The sequence below is a fragment of the Rhea pennata genome, chromosome 13 (genome assembly GCF_028389875.1).
Source record: "Rhea pennata isolate bPtePen1 chromosome 13, bPtePen1.pri, whole genome shotgun sequence".
Taxonomy (NCBI): Eukaryota; Metazoa; Chordata; class Aves; order Rheiformes; family Rheidae; genus Rhea; species Rhea pennata.
Genome location: NC_084675.1, coordinates 3757658 through 3783642, shown reverse-complemented (window position 1 = coordinate 3783642; position 25985 = coordinate 3757658). Strand labels below are relative to the sequence as shown.

General features: G+C 42.7%; 1 protein-coding gene across 1 annotated transcript; it reads right to left on the bottom strand.

Moving 5' to 3' along the window:
• Positions 1–5073: 5073 nt before the first annotated feature.
• Positions 5074–24531, bottom strand: BBS2 (Bardet-Biedl syndrome 2). Its single transcript, XM_062586106.1, has 17 exons — positions 24379–24531; positions 22222–22449; positions 21247–21372; positions 20899–20961; positions 17770–17847; positions 15511–15615; positions 14825–14911; positions 13341–13476; positions 12323–12462; positions 11795–11939; positions 10804–10975; positions 9649–9778; positions 8609–8740; positions 7916–8053; positions 7327–7439; positions 6446–6594; positions 5074–5628 (listed from the first exon to the last, which is right to left on the bottom strand). Exons 1-17 carry the CDS (start codon positions 24493–24495, stop codon positions 5522–5524), a joined length of 2166 nt encoding a protein of 721 aa, XP_062442090.1. The 5' UTR covers positions 24496–24531; the 3' UTR covers positions 5074–5521.
• Between the last annotated feature and the right edge of the window lie 1454 nt (positions 24532–25985).

Below are 25985 nucleotides of genomic sequence, written 5' to 3'. Positions count from 1 at the left end.
CCCCTCCTCCAAAGAATTTACAGACTAAGTAGTAGGTGAGAGAAGAGACCTGCTCCTGTCTGTCCTTGCGTGGGTACTTGGAGCATCCTGTGCCTCAGATACAAAAGGGTTGTAACGCTGGTGTTAGACAGAGGAAGTTGGGCTGGTAGTTAGAAGATGGGGACTCACCTCTTTGGCTTGTCATCCACATGCAGTGGGATGGTTACTAACCATGTAGCCTCTGTTTGCATTCCGGTTTTGTCCTGGGCTCTGACAGGGACTGTCATGGCTTCTGTCATTGGAGATAGGATGCTCAGTTTTTTCCAAGTAGCAGGTACCCAGCTCCTGTGGTAAACAGTATCTAGTAGGCAGCTAATGCCGACAGGAAAGGCGGTGGCCTTGGTGCAATAGCATCCCCCTCATACTTGCTTTCAGTACTGCTAGCATGCCTGACTGACCCACACTCATTGCAAATAGGACATTGCCAAAAGCGTCACCTCTGAGGTATCATCAGCCCACTAAGCGGTGCTGTTGCAGAACGTGTGCTGACTGCACTCTTACGGAGGGCATCTAACTGGACTGCAGAACACAAGTGCTCTAAGCTCATTCCTGGTGTACACATCACTGCCTAAAACTCACTTTTGCACCCGACAGAATGAAATGACACAGGTGTATTTTCAGATCATCCAAGCCACATAAAACAGGTCATGGGGGAAAAAGTGTTTCATTTCTCCCCCCTCCCTCTTTTGGGCTAGGATAGTTTTGCTTTGGTTTGGAGTACGCTACCACTCCATTTGCAGACATGTTCTAATTGCTCACAGCTGGAGTGGTATAGGACTATAGCTAGCAGCATGGTGTCCATTGTAATCACCTCCTGCAGAGAACTAGTAAGCTCAAAGCAGAGCTGGCTGCATGACTTCATTCTGAAACAGATTAGGGAGCTCTCACACTATCAAATTCATAGTAGCAACGGCCTTCAGCCGTGATGCTAACATACAAGGCTTGAGAAATGGGAACTGCAAAAACAAGTGTGGCAGTTGCTTCCAAAATGAATGGGTGTCTCAACCCCTAACTAAAGCTAGTACAAGGGGAAAGCATAGAGACTGGCCTGCAAGACTTCACAGTTTCAGCATCGGGTCAGTCCCAGACTGCATGTTCAAAGCTAATCGTTTGGTTCTAGTTTCTCTCCCCTTCACTGGTAGGCAAGGAAAACAGCTGGCAAACAGCTTTAAGCTGCCACTGTGAGATCTGTGAGTTTTTGTCCATATTCTGATGCGTTTCCCTGAACCAGTTTCTCTGTGTACTGCAGAGACTGAGTCCGTTTTAAGCTACTTGAAAAGACGAAGGGATGGAACCCGAAAAAAAATCTGAAGTGAGCACTCTTTGTGAAGTGCTGCTTTAGGTTCATTTCCAAGGCACTCTGCTACCTTTCTGCGCAGCCACTGTACTCGGGCAAAAAAAAAAAAAAAAGAGTTCTTATTCTGAGCTGCTCCAGTAGAAAGAGATAATGGTAATTTTCCAGGTTTTCCGAGAAATAAAGGAAAGTTGTTTGGGCAGTTTCAAACAAAGGTTACAGATACCACAACTTGTTCACAGTATACTTAACTAGGCAACACTGGGAATAAAATTGATTAACTGAAGGAAATTACATATTCTGCACTGACAGCTTAAGAACATCTCTGGTAGATCTAGGAACAGCCTTCCAAAAGATTGGAAAGAAGCTGTGCTTCTTGGAACTAGCTGGGTTTTAATCATAAATAATACACTAGAGGGCATGCCAGCCTCTACGTGAGCAAGCTGGTATCTGTCTGATCACACACAGAAACACCCTTATGCCTCAGGTGATTGAGATGAAGTAACTCTGGAAATTAAATCTGCAGTTAGCATTCAAAGATCTAAAAGTCAACAACCTTACTCTCCCACACTTCATGTTAGGTACAGAAAGCTGAATATTCCAGGCAGCCCCACACATTGATTGCACTACAGATACATAGAAGTTTCACCAAACAGTGTCTCTTCATGTGGCATTAGCCATTTGGGGGCGGGGGGGAGGTAAAGGAGGGAATATGTCTTAATTTATACTGCCTGTGATGAGCATTTGCAGGGAGGGTGTCTATCTTCATACAAATCTACAGTTATAATTACAATTATAATTAGGCTTAGCTGCTTATAAAGTGCTCTGTAATCATTAAGGAAAGGAATATGAGTATAAAATGCAGATGTACCCACAAAAAGAAAAAGCAGAACGATTTGGACAAAACAAAAAGGATCAAGAAAAGCAAATAAGTGAACCATATGGAATGGAGCATGAGCAACAGAAGACAAACTTCATACTAGGCAGTGTAGCCAAGCACAGAAGTTGACTGGATCAACTAAATGAGGATGTGTGTTTCCCACCGTATTACTGCACCACAGAAGCAAAGAAGTATTTGACATAGCGTACCAGCAGCTGAGTTACTCATGTTCTTGGCAGCAGAACAAATTTGTCAGGATTTGGTGGTTTCAGTTTGCCATGGAGCTGAAAACAAGCAATTCAATATGGAGCAAGATAAACAGATTAGCTGTAGACCAGACTGAAAGATTTTTGCATTCATGTACGCACAGCAAAGAAGTTCTGAGTTTTTATCAGGTGTTCAGTCAGTTAAAGATGAGCAACAGTCTGTGGCACTTGGAGAAACAGGGGCTAAAATCAGCTAAGCTATTGTCAGTTCTGCTTTTTTCTTGGAAAAACAAACCAAAAAAAAGGATTGAAATTAAGACATTGAAAATCACTGTTGCATAGACCCTTCTTCAGAGGGCACAGATCCAGTAAGGCATTTCTGCACTGGGTTTTTTCAGTGAAGGGACAGTATGTGCAAGCTATCTGTTTTTGAACCTACTGCCTTCAGGTGCTCCAAGGCTCCAGGGCATGCTTAATTTTCAGATTACTGAAATGCCCCAGAAGACAGGATAATTGTGTAAATCTAATCCCCAGTGCAGGTACTAAGTTGTAGTACTATCTAAATAGTATTTCCCACGTAGTTCTAGCAACTAACATGCTGTTCTACTAGTATGATTTTAGAAGTTTTTCTGCTTTTCAGAGCTTATTCTGTATTTGACCAATGGCTTGACAACCCGCTCTAAACAATTCTCCTCCAATACGTGAGAACAAGATTATGTGATAGTACTTGGCTACATCTTACCAGTGGTGGCTACTGGCCACTGATTTCCTGGTGCAGGTTCACCTGTGCACAGTGCTCACATCACTGCTGCGTGCCAGCCAAGAGCTGCTTTTCTCAATGGGCAAGTGCAAACCTTGTTGCATCGCTTCAGCCTATGGGATGTGCATTTTACACTTGGCAAAGGGAAAAGGTGTTTCTATGGGAAAATAAATGACAAATTTGTTGTCAGGATCTTAGCTAGGGGAAAATCATCCACATCAGAGGTCTGGACTGTGACCAAAAACTGACAGCATTGCAGAGAGACAGGCTGCCAGGAGCAAAACAGAGATAAGACTGGAACTGCTTGGCACACACCTCTGGAAATTGGGATGATGGGAAAGCTACCTTACGATCACAACCACTCTCTTATCATTGAATGGACTATAAAACTGTAACATTATGCAAGCATTAGGATTCCGAACATAGAAGAAAAAAAGGGAGGCTGGAACAGTGGGAACAAGTACAGTAGGTGGCAGAAAGCCCAAGATTTATGCCAGGAGACTGTTCCATAAACAAGTTTGCTTGCTTAGAACAACATGGGTGGCTCAATGCCCCCCACCTTTTTTTTTTGCATTTTTTTTTAAAACAAGAAGCTGTATTTGACTAACAACCAAGTTCTTAAAAGGATTCAAATAAGCTATTGCTGCAGATTGGAAGTGACAGAGATCAGTGTATTTGCCAGCAATATAGAAAGGGCGGAAGCAGTGGCAAGGGGCTGTTTTGGAGATTAGAACACATTGCAAGAATTAAGTTACCCATTCAGGTGGTCACAGGCTCACTGGTTTTTCTGTAATGAATGATAAGCTGCTGGCTTTAATTCAGTATTAGCAAAGAACAGAGCAGCTCCTTACTGAAGGCTAATACACCTGATAGGTCTGAGATTTTATCTAAGAACTTAATTCCACAGAAGTGAAGAATAGCCTCCTCCTAGCCTGTTTTGCAAACACTGATTTATAGAGTGCTAGAAGAATGGTGAATGCAGTAGGAGGTAGGAACACAGGCACCCAACCTCCATCCTGTTAAGGATATTTTTAGCTTCTAGGAGAAATTTGCTTTGGCCAAGGCTCTAAAATATCTATAGATCTAAGCTACAGTTTTATTGTAAAATTTTAATCAAGTTCTAAGGAGTGTTAATAAACACTTCTCTGCCAGGAGCCAAGAGATTTTTCAATACATTCTTCTTTCATCCCATTAAGTACTGCTAGCACTTTATGAGTAAATACGAAGCTTGAGTGTGTAGTTTCTTTTCCTTATTCCTGAAATGCACCCTTACCTTACCTACCTTAGTGTCTGCAGTTTTATCCAGCGGCAGTAACAGAGCAAGCAACAGGAAGCAAAACATCCTGCAATCAGGGTGTGGGCAGAGATGTCATAGATATGAAGCCAACTACTTCCTACCTGCGTAGATTCTGGAACTGGGTCAGTTTTCAAAGATCTTCTGGCTTAAAAAGCCAGGAAGGAGATGTTGTCCCTTTGGTGTTCTGGTGCAGCAAACTGCAGTTTACCTAGAAAGGAGGATATCCCTACAAGGAAACCAGAGATTCACTGACACAGAGTACCTCTACTTGGGAGCACAAGCCAGTAGATGATAACAAAAGATGGAAGCAATTCCAAAAGTTGAGTTCCAAAGCTAATAGGCCTGGGGTCCAACCTATCAGTTTAAGGTTTCACATAGGCCTGGGATCCAACCTATCAGTTTAAGGTTTCACATTCATCTCCAGGCTCTTAACCTATGTGTAACCAGGTTCTTAACTATGTGTAAACATAGTGAGACATACTCCCCTCTTAGCATGTACAGTGATCAAACCGACTACACAGCAAAACTGGAAGTGTTCCACTTTTTGACAAATTTGAACATACACATCTTCCCAACTAAAAAAGAACAAAAGCAATGTGACCATTCTATGTTTTAATGGAAAAGACTGAAGCTCTAACTACAAAATGCACATTACATAAATAAGTTACTGTAAGAAAAATAACTGTTCCAAGGTTATAACTCAGTCTCGCATAAATATTGTATCTGCACTTAAACTCTGATGTTTTTTTAAGAAGCTTCCTGTCCTTTGGCCTGCATAGTGATATTTCTTGCCTGATGGCTTTACTAAAATGCTACCTTGCCAATTACTTCACCCTACAATGGAGTCACAGACTGAATTAACTGCTTGTCCTAATTGGTCCATTACATGTTGCTACGCATCCCATTCCTTTTGTTGTTTTCTCCACCACCCAAAGATTACGTGCTGGAAAAGTACTGCAACACCTTGTGTGTTATGGCTGTTGGTAGGATCTCCTTACTGTGTGGAAGCACTGCCTCCATGCAATTGCTAATTCTTCCGGTCATTTTAAGAAGAGGCTGTCCCTACACGCATTATCCTGAACAGCATGTTAAAGTTGTTGCTTCTTATTGCATCCCGACAAGCAGTGATGACTTGTGTTTTAGGTTTGCCAACTGTAAAAGACAAAAAAAAAAAAAAAAAAAAAAAAAAAAAAAAAAAAAAAAAAAAGCACACACTTAGGTTACTGAATAAAAGACTGCTAAAAATATTTATTAGATCCAGTCATAAAATTTAGGGGAGTTATTTCAAATATATATATTTTTTAAATGTGTGAAGTACTGCCTTGCCATTTTCTTAGTAAATATATCTTTTTTTAAAATGAAGGATTCTCTGCAGCTGTTTTAGAGGAGGGCATAAAGAACTTTTTAAAGGGGTAATGCTGAAAGTCCACAAAAAAAAAAAAAAAAAAAAAAAAACCACCTCCTTCCCCAAAGACCTTCAAAATCAAAAAGCAAAACAAACAAGAAAAACCAGACAGGTGACAGAAAGGAAAACTAGCTAGCACTGCTCCAAAGGAGGCAACAAAACAACAGCTAATTCTCTGTAAAGTTAATAATCTACAGTACTACCAATAAAATGAACAGCCTCACTTAAGCTGGTAGCATTTTTTTTTAACTAAGTTAGAAATTAACTGACACATTACTTTAAAGGTGTTTTTAAAATTGTGTTCAATAAAACTAGCTATTTTTATACCACCTGGAAAGCTGAAGACTATTTCAAACTGTTTTTTCTTAACATTGTGATACCAGATTATACTGGACACTCACAGCTCACTGTTACAGGCAATTGGCTATGACTAAAAAAAAGGAAAGACTACTTCTAATTCAGCTCCAAGCCAAGATTCAACTAAACTCAGGTGGCATTTGAGACTTGTCTTATCTGCCTCAGCAGGGTCCCAGACTCCCACTTTTCTCAAACGCACCCACTTACCACGTAAACGCCCTGCTCTCTGGATCGCCTGATTCACAGCTTTCAGATTATTCAATAGCTCAGTGTGATTGTTGCAACGGATTTTGTACTGATTGATTAAATCTCTGTTAAGATCATACAGCTCGATGTACCGTTTCTTCATGATTTTCCTAGGGGAAAAATCACTCTGGTTATTTGAAACTTTCAAGACAAGGAACTGATTCCTGGTTTGTCAGTATAAAGGAGTAACAACACATGGTTGCAATGGCTACCATGGTTACTCACATGTTGGGGGTTACAAGACAACAGACCTGTCTAGACATGTTGGTTATACTCATTATTTACTGAAAAAATGGTTTCTGTTTGTAGTTACTTTAGCTGGCAAACCAAAGAAGAGATGTCACTTCCCTCAGAAAAATTAACACTCCTGCTCTGCAGCAGCTCAGACCTCTTTATTGTTGCCCTTTGACACTCAGGATAGGAGCGCAAGAGCACAGTCAGTTGGAGTGAAAATACTGACATCCAAAATTTCCTTCTTAGTGTTCTCAAAGGTTACCCCCACTACAGCCAGCCTTTACTTCCTTCTTCCCTTATTGTAATTTTTATGGTAGAGCCAAAACACCATCTCAGTCTAGCAGGATTCACCCTGCCTGCTGCATGCTAAGCTCATACTCCCTCCCTTTTGCCTTCTCCATCCTGGATATCCAAAAGACTAGGACAAGGCTCAAGATGGTGGGACCAGCTAAGATACCAATTCTACATAAAAAGTATTTAGTTGTAACTAAGCATCCCCTACACAGAACGCTCACATCACAAAGATGTTCTTGTGCTTTTTTCTGCCCGAAAAGCAGAGACTGGCTGTTCTAAACCCAAAGAACATAAGTTGAGCAGCAACCGCTCACATGTCTCCCAGGAGTCGTGCATCTTCAGCTTGAATCAGCATGCTCCGGATGAGGTTGGAGTGTTCAGCCATGTCGGCAGTGAGCCTCTGATTCACTGCATGGCGATCATCCACCTTTCCAAGACAAATATTCGTGAGAAAGGACCCCCAGGCACTCTGGGAGGAGTGCAGGTAACCGGCTAAGGTAAACCTTGGCCTGTAGGAACCAACATCCCAACTTCACCTACCAGAATCCTTAAGACCATTCTCCTTCCCCCCTACTCCTTTACTGCCAGAAAGGGGCGATCAGGCTGAGACATACACCTTACTCCCCTCATCCACTTCCACAGCTCAGTCTCCCGGATAGTTTCGAATCAACAGCCACTGGGGACTAAGACTCTACTCAAGATTACAAAGAATAAACAGAAAGTTTATTAAACAGAAAGAAATAAACTGCTGGTGCCCCACTGCCTTTTGCACAAAACACACAGTAAATCATGGCTTACATGAGGGAACTAAAGCAAGTTTAGAGATGATGAGCTTTTTCTCTCATAGGGGTGTCCCCAGTGACTGCTTGGCTGCCATTTTCAAAACGTCCAATGCCTTCTCACCTTGACCAACACTTTCCGTAGCTCCTCAAAGTATGCAGGGAAATCTGCTTCCACCTGCAAATCATCAATTGCCAGAAAGGAGGCCATCGACTGGATAATGTCACCAGCTAGATCAATATCATCCGTGCTGATAGAAATCTGTAGGAAAGGACAAGAAAGCACTTCAGCCCTCTTCCTTGCCAAAACATCTCCCTAAACTGCTGAGCCAGACTGCTTATAGAAAAGCTATCTGTGCTCAAAGCAGCTCATCCTATCAAGGGGCAAGATTGTTGCTGGGAAGCCTAACACATGCAATGTGCAAGCTCTAGGGCTTACAGTAAGTAAGTGAGACAGATCTCAAAAGGGCCTTTAGTCAGGCCTGAGGGAAACAGGTATCAGTGGGAACAGGGCCAGCGCAAGAGTTGTGGGCAGCCTTTGTGCCTCAAATTATGGCTCCCTGAAACCTCTTTGTAAGGGAAGAAATCCCCTCCTACAGACCCATAGGCTAGACCATTTCCTTCACTGGCTGGCCCTGAAATTTTACCCACTAAGAGTAAGACACATCCAAAAGTTGTGGAGAACATCCCTAAAACTTGAGCACTTCCTCTGCCTGTTCAGTCCATCTTCCTTTCTATTGCCTCATGTTGGCACTGTCCTTAAGTCTCACTAGTATTTAATTAAACTGGCACTCTCTCTGCCTATGAACATACTCACCTCTCCACCAGGCTTGATTTTGATGCAGAGCTGACCTGCATGACGAAGGGAAGTGAAGCAAACCTCAAAGGGAGCACTCTGAAGCTCTGCATCCTCTGGTAGCAGGAAGCTCTGATTCAGCCACATAACAATCTTGTAAAAATAAAATGAAAAACATCAGCCATCTCTTGTGCAGAAAGTCTGTACACTGGAGAACTGTGCAACATTCCCACGTGTGTGCAAGACACCAGGGCACTGTTCAGGATACCGTGGGAATTAACTACCTATCCTCTAACCCACCTTATGAACTTATTAGGATGGGGGCAGTTGGTCCCCTGCTCCAAAGCTGAATAATCATACGAAAATCAAATCTGACAAAGAGAGTATGGTCCAAGGTCAAAATATAAGCCCAGATCTGGGGACTGGAGAAAGCTAGGAATCAAGGCTCAGTTCTCCTTTAAGAATTCAAAGGAAATTTTTGCTTTACCTTGCTTCTTTTTTGCATTGGCCATTTAATGCAGTAATACATGTCAAATATAGCAGAGCCTTACAGTTATGACCAGCTCTAATCACTGTTGTTCCACAATTCAAGCCTTTTAGAAGCAAAACTACAGCATAGCTGTTCATCTGTTATGAACTCGAGCCATTACTTGGGTACCGTATTACTTTTCGCCCCGTTGTCTCCGAATTTACATAATTCATCTCAGTATAGGGTTCCTGCTGTTGGTGTTCTATCAGTTGTTACAGAACAAACAAGGTAATATTTGAATGCCTGGTAATCCCAGGTTATTAGTTCCTGCAGCTGCAGGAATTTCTGAAATAGGGAATGCCCCAATTGTGTTTGCACAAATTAAAAGAAAGAAAAAAAAGTGTGGGGGGGGGGGAGGGTTGCAGGGAAACAGTCAAATTGTAACATACAGGCCAGCAGCGCAGTTCACTGCATAGTTATCCTTCACTCTTGGGATTCTCAAGCTAACTACAAACCCTCCACCTGCTACAAAAAGCATTACCAGTATGCAGGACAAGAAAATACGAAATAGAGTAGAAACTTAGAAACTCACCCTTTGTGCTCTCTCGCTCGTTGTAAAGTTAACATAGCTCAGTGGCTCTGTGGCTGAGTCTGGGCTGCTCAGGGCATACATTGAAAAGCGGGGAAGCTGCCGTGTCAATTCAAATACATGAAACTGCATGCTGAATTCCAAAGCAAAAATACAGAGAGAGTTACCTATTGCAAGGGATCTCTCGCTCCCTCTCTTTTATTTTTTTTTCCTCCCCTCTCTTAATAACTGGGTACCACCATCTCAGCTTCCAGCTGTGTGATCAATCGCTTACCACTACCCATAGGCAAATCTGAACTCAAATATCAGGCTTATCACATCTCTTTATGATGGCTGAATAATTCCTCCATTTTCCAATGAAATATATTTGCTAGGCCAACACATTCAAGATTTTACTATGAGACTGGATATTTCAACAGCTTCAGCAAAGTTGTATTAAAGATGAAAAGAGGAAATAAAAATGGAATTCAGTTGCATACATTCTTTCTGCAATGATCGGTCAGCCCTCAGAATACACCTCCCTGCGTAGGGAAGCGAAGCTGCTTCCTGGGGCGCCATCAGTCCTGGCAGATGTGACCAGGAAGAAAGTCATTTTCAAATGTGTATTAAGAGACATCTTATTTCTATGGATAATTGGAAAAACACTATCTTCAAGTCAGGCTTATGCAACTTGCCCTGAAATCAAATGCGGTCACAGCTTCTGAGCACTTTCAAGGACACTATTGTGCTCTCCTAGCACCCAGGCTTGTTCAAGTGCCATTTTCAAAGCAGCCACCACTCAGGTCCCTGGAGAGGCAGACACTTAGAGCAGGCAGTCTGGATACAGCCCATGCCCCTCTCCTTGTGCTCCACAGACCCACAATAAGGCAGCCGCAGAACAAGGAAAGCTTTCTGCTCTTCTGAAGGCACAGCCAGACCACAGCAGGTCCAGTGACTTCACAACATTCAGTCTTTGGTAGGAAAAGAGCTCAGCATCACAGGTACAATAATGCTTTTTAAAATAATATTCCAGATCGCCTTCCAGTAACACCAAGAAGTGAGGCACCAAGGAATTAATGAGGCACTTCCCATGACACAAGTAGGAGGCCACATCATTGGTGTTTCCTGTCCCACAACATCAGCTCTGGGGAAGAGCACAGTTCACGACACAAACCTCACCTGTTCCTGTAACCCACAAAGGCTTTGATGTGCAAATCCACAGGGACGTCTTTGGGTGGAGTGAGGGGAATGCGAACACAGCCTGAGAGATTCTGGAGACTGGGGTGTACCACATGGCTCTCTCCTTCAAATATGCCTTCAGCAAAGATCAGCACGGCACGGATGATTGTGTCTTAGCAACAGGAAGAAACAGTGGTTCCTAAATTAACAGCTTCCTTCCAGCAACAAACCACCATTATTTTCAATATTAAGCAAAATCAATTCCTTTACACTCCTCCTGCTGAATTATTGATGAAATATTCCAGATAACCAGCAGTACCACATCTGGACCTGACTGCAGCAAGCCTCTGAGCACATCCAGTGCTAGCAGAATTTGCTAACTTGGGGTATTTTCCACTTTTGCATTTGAAGCCAGCTACATTCACGCAACAGTCTCCCTAACAAGGGTGATGAGGTTTGCTGGACATGACCCAAGTTCTGTGTGGAGCCACTGTGGCCATCTCTGCATTCCTTTCATGGTTTACTTACATACCAGCTAATCCATCCATGGAAAAGCAAGGTTGTACTCGAGTTTTTGTAAGAACTGTTTCCAAAAAAAGCTGTTAAATAAGTGAATCTCTCTACATTGACCACGTACTCAGTGGCTGGGCACTTACTCTCTCACTCTCTTTGAGAGCAATACTCTGCATTGCTCTTTGTTAATGTTCAGAGTCAATAGAAGGAGCATTGCAGTGATCACAGACTCCTTTCAATGTAAGTGTTAAGTGCCTTGGTAAAGAAAACACAAGAAACAAGTTCCATCAAGCTCATCTCTCCAAAGATCTTTCAAAGTAACACAGCTTGATTCAGAACTCTGTGAAAGAAAGGCAACTACGCAAGAGAATTACAGACACAGCAAAGGAGAAATAGGTAAATCGTCAGCTAAATACAACCTAGTGTTTTATATGAAGTTACATGAAACAAATATCAAGGTTTGCAGGTCACCACTCACCATTTGTTGTGGAAATGCACAACTCCACATGAGCAGACTGACTGTCAGAGCCCAGATTAACTGATAGGGCAGTCTGGAGTTGGGTATTTGCTGGAATTACACCTCTCCGCCCATCAGCTTCCTTCAGTTGAGTGTTCAGTTCAGCCTGTTAAAGACATATACACACTCTTCAGTATCAGAATTTCAAGATTTTAATTCAAGCAACCTAGAACACGTGCATAAGTCACTTCTCTTTTCTTGCAGGAGAAGGCTCCATTAGAGTAATTCCTATACATTTCAAATATCTATGAAGAGTGGTTTGATTAGGCCCAGAGCTGTGCACATTTGTGCTATAGTTTGTTCCATGAAACTCTTCATTATCGATGGAGCTCAGCTCCATACCCAAATCCTTATTCAGAATCACCACCTAACATACATTCAGTTTTAAACACAAGCTTATGTAGTTTCGTGCTTTTGCTATAGTGGTCTGCTATTGATTTATAGCAACAAGAAGCCACGTTTTGGCCCTACATATTGTTTAAGCAGTACCTTTGCATTTTCCTCGTAGTTTCGTAATTCCAGCAGCAGATTTTGTTTCTTTTGACTAAGTTCTCGGATCAGGTCCTGCTCAGCACTTGCATCCATTAGATTTCCTTTCATCTCTTGGCTTCCTGGCAGATAGCCCCGAACTGCGAAGAAACAAAGCACAGCTGATTGCAGCAGGGCCTTTCACTGTATCCTCAAAACATTCGTTTCAGCAACATGACTGTCTTGTAACATGTCAACAGCAGATAACACTGGTCCTGGTCTTCAGGTGACACATGCTGGTATCATTCAGCTAAAAAGCTGAGTTCATTTACACTCACAGAGGTTCCGACTTGTTCCGACTTAAATGTCCAACCTGTCTTTAAGTTATGAAGTGCAGCTTCCAGTCTTTTTGCAAGAGGACTTCCACTACAATCACTCTTTCAGAAGCTTAAGAAAGTTTTAAACCACTTGCAATTACTTAAATTAATAAACTATACAAATACATACAAATTAATAAAATATGTATGTGGGTATTGTAGAGCTGGTCAGAGGAGTTGTTACTACCAGGAAGCAACTGAATGACTGCAACACACCATCCATCAGCCAGTGAACAAGATTTGCCTTTGCTAGTTTTTCCCCAAATCACAAACAGTTCACTTAGAAGGCTCTTCCTAGCCCTATGCTCTACTGGGAAACAGGTCTCAGCCTTTTAACTGGAAGGCCTGTGGAGAAAGAAGAGCTGAACAGGAGCGAGAGAGATGTTTGTCAAGAACTTCCACCTGCTGTGCACTCTGGTTGTAGCTGTCAGTGAAAGCTAGGGGAAAAAACTCCAACACTACTTCTGATGAATACTATTCCTGTTGATCACAACAGAGGAGACAATACTCAAAATCCTGTTTGCAGAAAGCGTAATTCAAAACTCCCTTTATTTCACATATGGCAAAGGCAATCTAGCACACAAAAACGTATGTGAAAACCAAACAACACTTAATCTGCGAGTAAGTGATGTGTCTGATAATATCTTGATCAGTGCTTTTACCTTCACCGTCAACTGAACAACAAATTAACTGGGTGTTTCCATCCATTCTGTAATCCCCCTGCACCAGTCCTGCAATTGAGGATGCAAAGTTGTCCTTAAAGATTACCTCCCCAGTTCGGTCACTGCGTGCATCAACCTGAAACAGAGGAGTTTCAAGGCACAATATGAATAGAAAAGCTAATTCCAAAATATAATTTATGCAGCACTCTGGGCTATTAACTGAAAGCCAGCTTGACTCATGAAACTGCAGATGAACCCGCAGCTTTGCAGATCGCACCACAACAGGAAAGCGGGGGGAGAATACTGTCAAAGAAACGAGATCTAGACAGACTCAACTAAAAGAAGTTGACCTTCAGAGATGCTTTCCTAAGTTAGAAACAATAGGAAGCAAAAAAAGACAACTGCAAGCCTGCACTGTCAAGGTTATGCACACATAGATGTGCCAATGGCGGGACTAAACTAGACATAAACTTGACATAATATTTACAATCTCTTTATCTTTGTTGTAGTATCTTAGTCTTGATGAAATTCATTATTTTTATGCATAAGTAACATGACCTTTTACTAGGTAACGATGTTACTTCATCGGAGAGGAATGGAGAGAGGACCTCAGTTCTGTACACTGTCTCTCTTCCAGAGCATAGGACCCAGCATTGCTTCTTCTAGCAGACAGGAAATGTTTCAAATCAACAAGCCAGGTAGACTGTCCGTAAAAACAGACCGGAGAGGAGTAAGGCAAGGAAAGGTTCACTCCCTAACAATGTTGTAACCTACATTGGATTTGGTGCGTAACACATTTGGGCTCCAGATTTCTCCATTTCTCCATTTCCTTCTTATCCAGCTTGATAAGAAGGAAATTAAATTCCTCCAAGCTAATGAGAGGTTCTAAGAAAAAAACATAGATTTACAAAAATAAATAAATAAATAAAAGGGTCAGGCTATGTCCAGGGGAGATTTGGCAGCTAGAACAGCTATTTGTGGCAAGGGGAATACAAAGTTAAGAATTTAGGACTGAGCTGCACAAAATGTGTTTACATAAAATTAAGTAATACATATAGATTTATTCTAACCCTGCCATAGTTAAGACTGACACTGCTCTCCTGTTACCTGAACATTTTGCCTTCCTTGTAGTTTGAGAACATCCAGAAAGCATAGCAGAAGAATATAAGCATGTGCTCAACACGTAGCTGAAAGGAAACACTGGAGAGCCCTAAAATGTGGTATATGATCTCTGCCACCACAGAAACTATTTTTTACACCTTAGCAATTGATCCTAGGCAGACGAAAGAGGTTTTCGCTGACTAATCTTGCATTTGGTACTGGATTCACCAGCCAAACCAAGTTTCAAAACTGAGCTCTGAGGAACTGTTATTACAGCAACAGTCATCTTAATTTGTCTGTTCAGCCTTAGACAATTTAGCAGCTTTGTTCAAACACAGCTTCCAGATTTACAGCTCCTCATTTTTTCCCCTGTATAAACTCACCTTCCCATTGGACCAGCCAGTGATCAACTCGCATACTCCATCAGAGTTCAAGTCAAAAGCATGTATGCTCATTGCATGGTTCTTAGACTGGCGACAGAAAACAAAGAATAAACTAAGCTCGTATATGTTTTCTAAATTGCATATGCTTGACACACACAAGATACTGTAGGCTCATGCTCAAGAGATTAGAGAAAGGACTAGAAAAACGTCTCTTAACAGAAAGTTACAGCATCACCATCTGCAAGGTCACACAACTCTGAAATTTTAGCACTTGCCTTACAAATATAGCCCAATGCTCTTTCCCTTAAATATTTTTTCATCCATACAGATGATTAGAGTTTACAAATCAATGTGCAAAAGCGAAATTCTATAAAACAAATCTCAGAGCTTTAACTTTTCCATAAACTCTTCTTACCACTGTGAAATCCCATCAGCCTCTTTGTGCCACCTCCCCAAAACCCAAAGATTTTTGATTTTATTATTATTAATAGAATTGTTCTAATATGTTATTAGCACACCTACAAGGATGAGTATACGTTGTAATAACAAAATTACTTTCAGTGCTATGTTCAGCAGATTTTAAATGCACATAATGAGTTTGGACACCATTAGAACATCCCGAGCTAAGGTAGCAAATCCCCTAAAACCTCAAAATTTCAGCTATGACATTCTAACACCAGACTAACCTTAATCCTCCAGTAGCGGGCTGTCTTGTCGTAAACTCCTACTGTCCCATTAGCAAGGGCATAGCCAAACCGACTGCCGTACATGGGGCTAAGTGCTGTGATAGTCTTGGGAGAGAGTTGGAGGGAGAGGAACAGAGGATACAGGAGTGAGAACACAGCTAATTCTGCAGCTTCAAGTAACAGAGGACAGACTACATGCGATTTCTATCATCTGAACTGTGCACTACTTCAAATTTAATGGTAAATAAATCTATTTTTAAAAGTCAGTTTAAAAATCACCAAAAGGCAGTAAGATTTCCTTACACAAGTTAGGTTACCAGTGTTAAGGTATACTTCAGTCAAACAACTGCACTCAAACTGTGTTCTTTGACCAAAAATTTCCTACCACTATCAGCAGCACAATTACTCAATTGTGGTCACCAGTGCTAATATACTTTCATTGGAAACCTACTACAAGCAGACAAAACTCTTTGAAAGCCTCAGACCTGAGGATGCACAAGAGTTCAACATTACATGAGCTGAGGAAGGCTTTGTGACATTATTGGTAGAAAAATCTTTGTCCAAGATTAGTGAAATAAAAAATTAACAGCTCCCAGGGTTGGACTTTTCCCAAATATCAGGCTAGCTATTATTTCAATAAGTAACAGCTTCAGGGAAATACCCAAGCATCATAACTCAGTTTGTTTCTCACTCTTTAAGACCCATTACCTTGCAATTCTTCATCAGAGTATCTTAGTGTTTGGCAGTAGGGCCCTTTCCATGCACAAAGGTTAGGTATTAATGCCAGGCGGAGCAACTGCAGTGGTCTCCCTGATCTTCTCTATAGCACAGTAGGTGATTTCCTTCAGTTAAATCCTTCACAAACTAAAGCAACTCCTCTAGAAACCAGACCTTCTCACTATAAAGATTCCCAGTGAAAGAGAGTCCATCACAGTCTTTGCTGAAGTCACTAAGTAATAACAATCATCCTCACCACTAAATGTGCATGCCTGAGACTCTGAAATTGTCTGGTCTCCATTTTCAGCCATTTCATTTTGTTATACTTGGTTTCCTTAATTATAGCCCTTGTGTTTACAATTCAGTCTTACAGGTAGATATCTGCAGACCAACATGAAAGCATCATGTAAACTTCTTTAATAAGCTCAGATGATTGTGCTCCTTTTTTCACTATAAAGCATGGTTTTCAAATCTCTTACCCTTTCCTCTCACAGATCTTCTCTAAAGCTTTTCCCAAGTATTAACATCTTCCACATTTTAAGTACCCAGTAAGGGCAGGAGGTCCTAACAACAGCCAAAAAGTCAGAGAGGTAGCATACCCCTTTTACACTCATTTTCCTATGCATTCCTATGCGTTCTTGAATGCATAAAGAACCACATTAGCCTTTGTGGTCTCACTACCATCAAAATAAGCAATTAAACACAGAAAATGCATGCTGTTCAACTCTTGAAATGAGCAAAATGTATAAAGTCAATGTTTATTCAATTTAACTTCCTAAAAGGAAGGGTTTAGGTGCAACTGTATTCTTTTAAATTAGAACAGGAACATTGTAACAGACCTCTTAAGACCCCACAAATGTGAATTCAAAAAACAATTCTACTGTAGGTCTGGAAATAAATCACACACGAGATGGATGGACTATTAGTTTTTTTATTGTCACTGATCATGACATGACTCTAGACGGGTTATTATACAGATAGCATTACGCATTTCAGGCCCAGTTCTAATTCTAGTTGTAGTAACAGCACCCTTTCCTAAAGCACAAATAGCTATTAAATTTAGGCACTGCAAAGGTATAACCTTGTTTATACAGCCAACGCACAACTCTTGTTTCACTTGATTGCACTGTAAAACATCCAGTTTTGCCTAGCTGACTCCCTTCTACTCCCCCATATGCTGTCTGGATACACACAGAGACAAGTTACTTGGTCATGATTTTGTAAATGCAGTTGATATCAACTGTAACAGATATTCTATTTCTCAGAAGTCAGTAACAGCTTAAAATCACTGCGCTCCTTCCAGTAACTTTAATCACCTTTGGAGAGGGCCTCGAATTTCAGTCAAACAGTAGTTTGTTTGTTTTTTTTAATCTGGTAAACTAGCTGTAGAGCATGAATCCCTATGCAAATATTACTGAAAGATATTAAACTAACATTACAATTCTAGCAGAATAAATATTGTGCCAGATAGTTAACTTTATGTTACACAGAATTTTCAACTCCATCTACAATTATAACAAACACTATCTAGAAGTAATTTACCTCTGTTTCTGACATTTCTGCCACTATCTCATCTTCTTTAAACACGCGGATGTCAAAATCTTCAGAGCCAACAAGAAGCTAAGAAAAAATAAAATCTACAATTATTTAAGCTTAGGAAATAAAAAGGGTATACTTCAGGACTCAGAAGTAAGCAGAAAGCAAACAAATATTCCAGGTTCAAAGAGCTTTTATCAAGCACGTAAAGTGTTGCCAGTTGGACAAGAGGCACCCTCTGTGAAGACAAGATTTCAGAAGTCTCCCATTGGTCAAACACCAGTCATACTTGTTTTGGCTAGCTAGAGTCTAACAAAAGCATAATGAAATATCTGGAATAGGAATGAGAAAAGATTCTGGAACATCAGAGCTATGCTCTTTCCTTACTGTAACGGATTCAGTGATATTCATAATTGTAGTTATACACATGAAAATACCATATTGCTGGTACTGGGGCAGGAGACTTGCATCTCAGTTCTCACACTACTACATAGGTGTAGAGAGACAGCAACTTCTAATTACTAGCGTGTGAGCAAACAGATGGAAAACATTTCATTATTCTGCACTGAACATCCCTCATAAGCATTTCTTGCTGCATGCTGACACTGAACTATTGAATCCAAGTGTCCAAATCATCACTGCTTCTCCAGCCTGAAAGGTGGCTGCCACTACTGCAAAATGGGTTCTAATTTGATGGAAACAACTGTGCAGATAGGATATTAGCACCGAATCTAGTCTTCTGCATTCTCATTCATTATCCTCTCTGATTTCTGAGGTCTTCTCCTAGTTCCTAACTGAGCAACTAGAAGATACTAACTAAAAAGGAGATCGCATTAACATCTTTATAAAGTGCTTTTTCACAAGAGAGGCCTTCTATTTTATCAATTGAGAAACTGAGGAAACGTTTAGTGCCTTGCTCATAAAGCCATCCATCAAGTCAGTGACAGAAGCAGAAATATAAATTAAAGTTTAAATGCCTGGTAGTGCCTAAGTCTGGCATCCTTCCATCTTTACAGGACAGAATAGACAAATCCATAGTTAAGCTGGATCTCTGAAAAAAAAAAAAAAAATAGGGCTTTTTTTCCTCCAAAGCAAACCTGTTTCAACAAACTAAATCACGTAGGCCTAAGCTTACTGTACGACTAACATAATTTACAGTTGAAAAAAAAATATACAAGCAGTATAGATTTCTTGACAAGCCATCAGCTAAAAGTGACAACCTGAAAGCATGGAATGTTAAACCAATGATTGGTAATGCTATTGTGGGTAGCATTACTGTAGGTAATGCTACTCCTACATATGCCTACAGATTTCTTTTTTCTTCATTTAATTTCATTAAACTTGTCCACCTCGGTGACTTTCATTCCATTAGACTAAAATCTGAAAAAGCAAGGAAAAAATTTCTCTCTGAAGTCTTTGGCAAAGGGGAAGAAAACACACTATCAGTCTAAAATCCCAAGAAACACAGTGACCAAAATAAATCAATGTTGTTAGCTAATAAGCAACAGAAGCATTGTCCTGCAGCTAATGAGTCAGCTTTAAAGGTAGACATGTTTTCACTGAAGGAGGGAAGAATGGAAAAGAAGCTAGCACACCCATTTAACAGGTAAGTCATGTAAGTGATAAAAAACCCAATCTTTAAAAGACGGTTTTGTGCACTTTCTCAGAACTTCAGTTTAAAGCCAGATGCTGTTACACTTAAGCCACAAGTAAGAAAATGAATCATCTAGGTAATTAAGATTAAGAAATCCTAAAAACCTCAGCAAATGCATGCTGGGCTAACTAACAAAGTCAGTCAGTTGGACAATTTATCCAACCTTGCTTAGCTGAAAGCAGCAATAGATTTTCACCAACTGCTGAGCATGAACCTTTCAGAGGAAAGAGGGGGAAGCTTAAAAGCACAAACGCAAAACAACTATAATTAGCACCACAGATCAGTTTCCTGCTTTCTGATGGAAAGCAAAAATCTTTATACACTGTCTCTACTTCTTACAACCCTCTCTCAGTCCGTACAAAACACGGCACAGAAGAAGTATGTAGAAATCAATTGGAAGATCTGCAAAGAGATGGTTTTATTTCCCGAAGACCTCGTTCAAGCAAAGGATCTGCGTTGGTACAATACTTGTAAGAAACACCAAAAGCCTGCAGGCCATTTACACATCAATATCAACACCACAATTCAAGTGATATTCTTACCCACTCTAAAGGGGGAAACTCTGGCAAGTAGGCAGACGAACTTAAGTAATGATGATTAATACTGACAGACAGATGACAGAAGAGAGTATTTTAGCTTGGTGACTTAACAGCATATTTACTTGTAACTGAAGACACTAGAAAGCCATTATTTTTCTATATGATCCATATTTAAAGCCATGATCCTTCAGTTTATACGGAATCGAAGAATACTTACAGTAACAGAAAACGCTATACAAATTCAGGACTACAACTATATATTTATCTGTTTATCTCATATGTTATGACCAAGATGTTTGTTAAAAGTTATTTCCAGTTTCACATCAGAGAAGCAAAGAATATTTTGTTTCCTCATGTTGCTGCTGAGAAGCAGTGTGATTAGATGCGAAGAGTTCTTGATTTTTATATCAGATAAATAAATACAAATAAAGCTCTTTACCGTATAACCTTTTAAGAGGTCATTTTTATGTGAAAGATGATCGCAAGTTGTTTCTCTGCCATTTAAAAAATACTTATAAACATACCACCAAAACATCACTGAATTAGAGGTCTTGTGATCAATAATCACAGACATTACTTCATTGCATTTCTTCTACTGTAATTTAAAAAAATTTGGGGGAAGTTTTCCTTTACAACTGGCAATCTGTTCACCAAAGCTAGGCACCAGTGCTGTAAAGAACCACTGAATGTGCCTAGTTTTGCACACTGCAAGTAGTCCCAAAGAACAGTGCTGTTCTCAGTATATGGATTAAGCACCTGTGCACATCTTTGCAGGAGTGGAACCTAAAAAGGGACAACTCCAAAGCAGAGATCACTTTAATTGGCAATATAATTAAGCAGGGTTTGATAACCTGGGGGGGGGGGGGGGGGGCAAAGGAGGGTTCTATCATATCCCTGCAAGACCATGAAAACAGTTGAAATCACAAGTAAATAGTTACAAACCTCAGTTTTGCCATCACCATCAAAGTCACACAGTGCTAATGAACGAACATTGTCTCCAGTAACCTAAAATAAGAAAGACAGTCTTCAATATCGATGACAGCTGTCAGAGGCTAAACTGTTTTTATGATTTCAGCTGCAAGAGAACAACGAACACAGTCAACATTCGGGCAGTATCAGAACGTACATTGTCTAAATACATGATTTCAGGCCTGCGATAAATTAAGAAAGATCTGAGCTATGTCACAATCAAATGAACATATCATATAAAAAAACCTCCAAACATTGAGAGGAATGTGTGCTATCAAAATAATCTTTTAATAACAAGAATAGTGTTTGGTGTAGCCTTACCGTCCAAAAAAGATCATTTCCTTCATAATCAAAGCCCTGCAGGGCACAATTTCCACCAATAATAGCAAGTGGAGATGAAATATCTCCTAGCGTTCCAAGAACTATTGCATTGGCTCCATCTGAAACCTATAAAGAAACATTAAAGAAAAAAGAAATATAGCAAAGAATGAGACACCTAGGTGCATGGAGTTCACAAATCAGATAGCGAGCTTCCAATATCATCATGTTTGTCTTCCTTCTAATAGTGTAGGGGTCTGGCAATAAAATCTGCATGTAAGGACCTCTTCCTCTTTATGGACTCAGTTAAAGGAGCTGAGCAGAATCACAAGGCAAGACAGAATTGACAGTAGCCCCTTCTCAAAACGGCTAGTAATAAATGATACATAAAATAAGGCTAACAAGCAGGTTGATTAGAGTGAAGGTTACAAAATCAGGAATTCAGTTATTATGATTAGTTATGCACACATGTTCATAGTTAGCCTTTTACTATAAAGTTGTATTGTTTAAAGTTACATAAATGCAAAACCTTTTTATGTTTTTTCCTTGTGGCCTCTAATTCCATGATAAAAGCAATGATTCCTATCCTCACTTACCAACTATAAATTGGATAGATTAGGGTGAAAAAAAAACTCTATTGAAAAAAAAATACGAGTTTAGTTGAACTCTGAAAACCTATTAATTTTTTTCTCACCAAGTGATGCAGAACACGTTATGAAAACCTGCTCCTTCTCATGCATACATAGGCGCACATCATATTAATGTTTTAACTTTTCTTTAAAATATTCCACAGATTGTAAAGACAAGATGTTCTGAATACAGTAATATAACTAATGCAACGAACTGAAGCATAACTAATTGACAAAGTTATGTAAAAACTGTGACCTTTAGAATGCAAAAAAAAAAAAAAAAAGGAAGGAAAGAAAGAAAGAAAACAATGAAGAGATGCTAAAAGGAGAAAAAGTTAAATTAACTTGCCTCTCTGTAAAACAAATCCGAGTTGTTATGCACATCATAAGCCAATAAATTAGTTTGTGTTCCAACTAGAAGAGAATCATATCCAAGCTGAGGATTCAGTACTCCTGAAGTTAGACAAGTGATCCCTTGATTAATGTTGAGAAGGGAAATGTCAGAATCTTGGGTACTTTGCACCATACGGTTTGTGCTTGTTCTCTGGCCACGGGCATGAGGATTATGAATAAAAACCTGTGGAAACAAATATTTTAAATGCTTTAAACATTTTAAATATTGTCACAAAGCATTTACGTGTTCGCATACAAACATTAAAGACTACTGTTTGGATAACAAGCGTGGGGGAAAGAAGGGCATTGACTCAAAAGTAAGGACAAAAAGGTTGGGTTTTTGATGGCAGTATTGTTTGTGACAGCTATTCCTTGTTTTTAAATCACGCTAAAAAGGACAACTGCAGGAAAAACAGGAAAATCCAGGGAAAACTCTAGCCAGCAAATGTGCCACCTCTGCAGAAGTGGCCTGTGCTGTTACACTTGTTTCTGAAAGTGGCAACTGGCAAGTCTTCAGCCTATAAAAAAAGCAAACTGAAGGGAGCAACAAACTAAAAAAATTACATCCCATCTAGTAACTCTGTTACCAAAGAAAAACAAGGTAAGTACTAGTAATTTCCACTTTAAAGCAAGCGTGGTTAATTAAAAATGGGCCTGTGCTAATAAGCTTTTATTCTCACTCTGACACCTATATTCAGTAACTGTAATTCTTTGGAACAAGTAGTCATAGGATTAAAGGATAACATCATCCTTTGCTTTACAGCTATACAGTTTGTGACTTGCACAACAAGATCTTTTCTATGCTGTTCCTGCTATGTGTGTATTTACTGCAAACTAAACATGATGGATTCTGCAGGTTTTTGTTTCCACTTATGCTTTTCTTAGTCAGGATGTGTTCAAACTTCTTTTGTTGGGTTTCAAATACAAACAGACCAAACACTTACTGTTTTCTGTTACTGCAAAGCAGTCTTTGCAAAATCTACAGTGCTATTGTAGCATCTCCCTCATCAGCATAAAGTTTATCCAACAACAGCACTAAGGCTCACTGCAGTAACTGAGAATACAATAAAATAAAAGACGTAGCTTGAAAAAAAAAATTGCTAATTACCGAGAAAATGAGAATCTTTCTTTGGTGACTTGGGATTACACTATTAATTTATGCAAACTTCCTATTGTTTAAAAGTAGTTTTTCAAGTGTTGTGACCCTGTACCTGCAGGCAGCTTCAGTGCCATCTCTGCAGCTCATGAGGACATCCCAGATAGGAAATAAACATGTAAGACTTTTCTTAAAAGCTCTGCAAATGAGAATTTGTGAGTGACTGGAGTTGGCATCATTACCGTGATACTCTGCTGCTGCGTTGAAAAGCTGGAAACACCAGAGACGGATGCAAGAGCTGGCAAGGAGAAGCAAAACCTAAGGGCCAAGCTGTGGGACCAGCGTGCTGAGGAAATACTACCTCCACCTGTGAGGTTCCTGGTAACCCCATGGACACGGGGGCAAGAGGAGAAGAGCGACCTGGTTCCCCTTGCAATACTCACAGGGAACTCCCCTCTTCCAGGGCACCTACCAGGCACAGACTAACGGATAAAACAGCCCACGGAGAAGCCTGGAACGGTGTCTTAGACTCCAGGTAACCAGGAAATTAAAGTTCACTTGTCCCCACGGCGCCAATGCCGGGAAGAGGCTGCTGAGAGCAGCTTTCGGCCAGCGGGCCGGGCCGCCCCGCCGGGCGGGCCCCGAGCGCCGCCGCTCTTTGGCGCGGTGTCCCTTCTCGCCAGCTCAGCCTCGCAGCAGCCCGGCTGCCTCGCAAAGCTCGCGCGCAGCTTCGTGTGGAGGCACCCCGAGCGAGGCCGGGGAAACCCGCCCGGCCCGGCCCGGCCCCGCTCTTGGTAGGCCCAGATTAAGGGGCTTGAAGAGAGGTACCCGGCGTCGCTTCAGAAACCCGGCATCTCAGAACCGCGCACGGGATCACCAGGGCAGAAAGGGGGGATAGAAACATACATAACACACACCGAGGAGCGACGCAGCCGCTCCGGCGGGCCCCCGCCTCCGCCCGCCCGCCCGCCGCAGGGGCCGGGCCGGGCCCCGCAGCCCCCGGCGCCGCCCCGTTACCTTGCCGGCCTGCGTGGCGGCCGCCAGGCACGGGTGGGCGCCGTCGAACCGGCCCAGCGCCACCATGCGGGGCAGGATCTTGTGGTTCAGCTTCAGCGTGAACACGGGCACCAGCATGATGGCGGCGGGCGAGGGGGGGGGGGGACCGGGGCGTCCGCGGGCCCCGCTGCCACCGCCCGCTGCCGCTGCCAACACGACGGAGCCGCGTCAGCGCGGGGGGCGGGGCCGGGGCGGGGCCCGGAGGGGCGGCCTGAAGGGGGCGCTGTGGGGGCCGGGGAGCCGTGGGGGGGGGGTTGGAGGCGCTGGAGGGGGCAGTCGTGGGGTTGGAGGCGCTGGAGGGGGCAGTCGTGGGGTTGGAGGCGCTGGAGGGGGCAGTTGCGGGGTGGGAGGAGCTGGAAGGGGCAGTTGTGGGGTGGGAGGAGCTGGAGGGGGCAGTTTGGGGTTGGAGGAGCTGGAGGGGGCAGTTGTGGGGTGGGAGGAGCTGGAGGGGGCAGTCGTGGGGTTGGAGAAGCCGGAGGGACAGTCGCGGGGTTGGAGAAGCTGGAAGGGGCAGTTGTGGGGTGGGAGGAGCTGGAAGGGGCAGTTGTGGGGTGGGAGGAGCTGGAGGGGGCAGTTGTGGGGTGGGAGGAGCTGGAAGGGGCAGTTGTGGGGTGGGAGGCGCTGGAAGGATAGTTGTGGGGTGGGAGGAGCTGGAGGGGGCAGTTGTGGGGTTGGAGAAGCCGGAGGGACAGTCGTGGGGTTGGAGAAGCTGGAAGGGGCAGTTGTGGGGTGGGAGGAGCTGGAAGGGGCAGTTGTGGGGTGGGAGGCGCTGGAAGGATAGTTGTGGGGTGGGAGGAGCTGGAGGGGGCAGTTTCGGGGTGGGAGGAGCTGGAGGGGGCAGTTGTGGGGTGGGAGGCGCTGGAGGGGGCAGTTGTGGGGTGGGAGGCGCTGGAGGGGGCAGTTGTGGGGTGGGAGGAGCTGGAGGGGGCAGTCGTGGGGTTGGAGGAGCTGGAGGGGGCAGTTGTGGGGTGGGAGGAGCTGGAGGGGGCAGTCGTGGGGTTGGAGAAGCCGGAGGGACAGTCGTGGGGTTGGAGAAGCTGGAAGGGGCAGTTGTGGGGTGGGAGGAGCTGGAAGGGGCAGTTGTGGGGTGGGAGGCGCTGGAAGGATAGTTGTGGGGTGGGAGGAGCTGGAGGGGGCAGTTTCGGGGTGGGAGGAGCTGGAGGGGGCAGTTGTGGGGTGGGAGGCGCTGGAGGGGGCAGTTGTGGGGTGGGAGGCGCTGGAGGGGGCAGTTGTGGGGTTGGAGGCGCTGGAGGGGGCAGTTGCGGGGTGGGAGGAGCTGGAAGGGGCAGTTGTGGGGTGGGAGGAGCTGGAGGGGGCAGTTGCGGGGTGGGAGGAGCTGGAGGGGGCAGTCGTGGGGTTGGAGGCGCTGGAGGGGGCAGTTTGGGGTTGGAGGAGCTGGAGGGGGCAGTTGTGGGGTTGGAGGCGCTGGAGGGGGCAGTTTGGGGTGGGAGGAGCTGGAGGGACAGTTGTGTGGTTGGAGGAGCTGGAGGGGGCAGTTGTGGGGTGGGAGGAGCTGGAGGGGACAGTTGTGTGGTGGGAGGAGCTGGAGGGGGCAGTTGTGGGGTGGG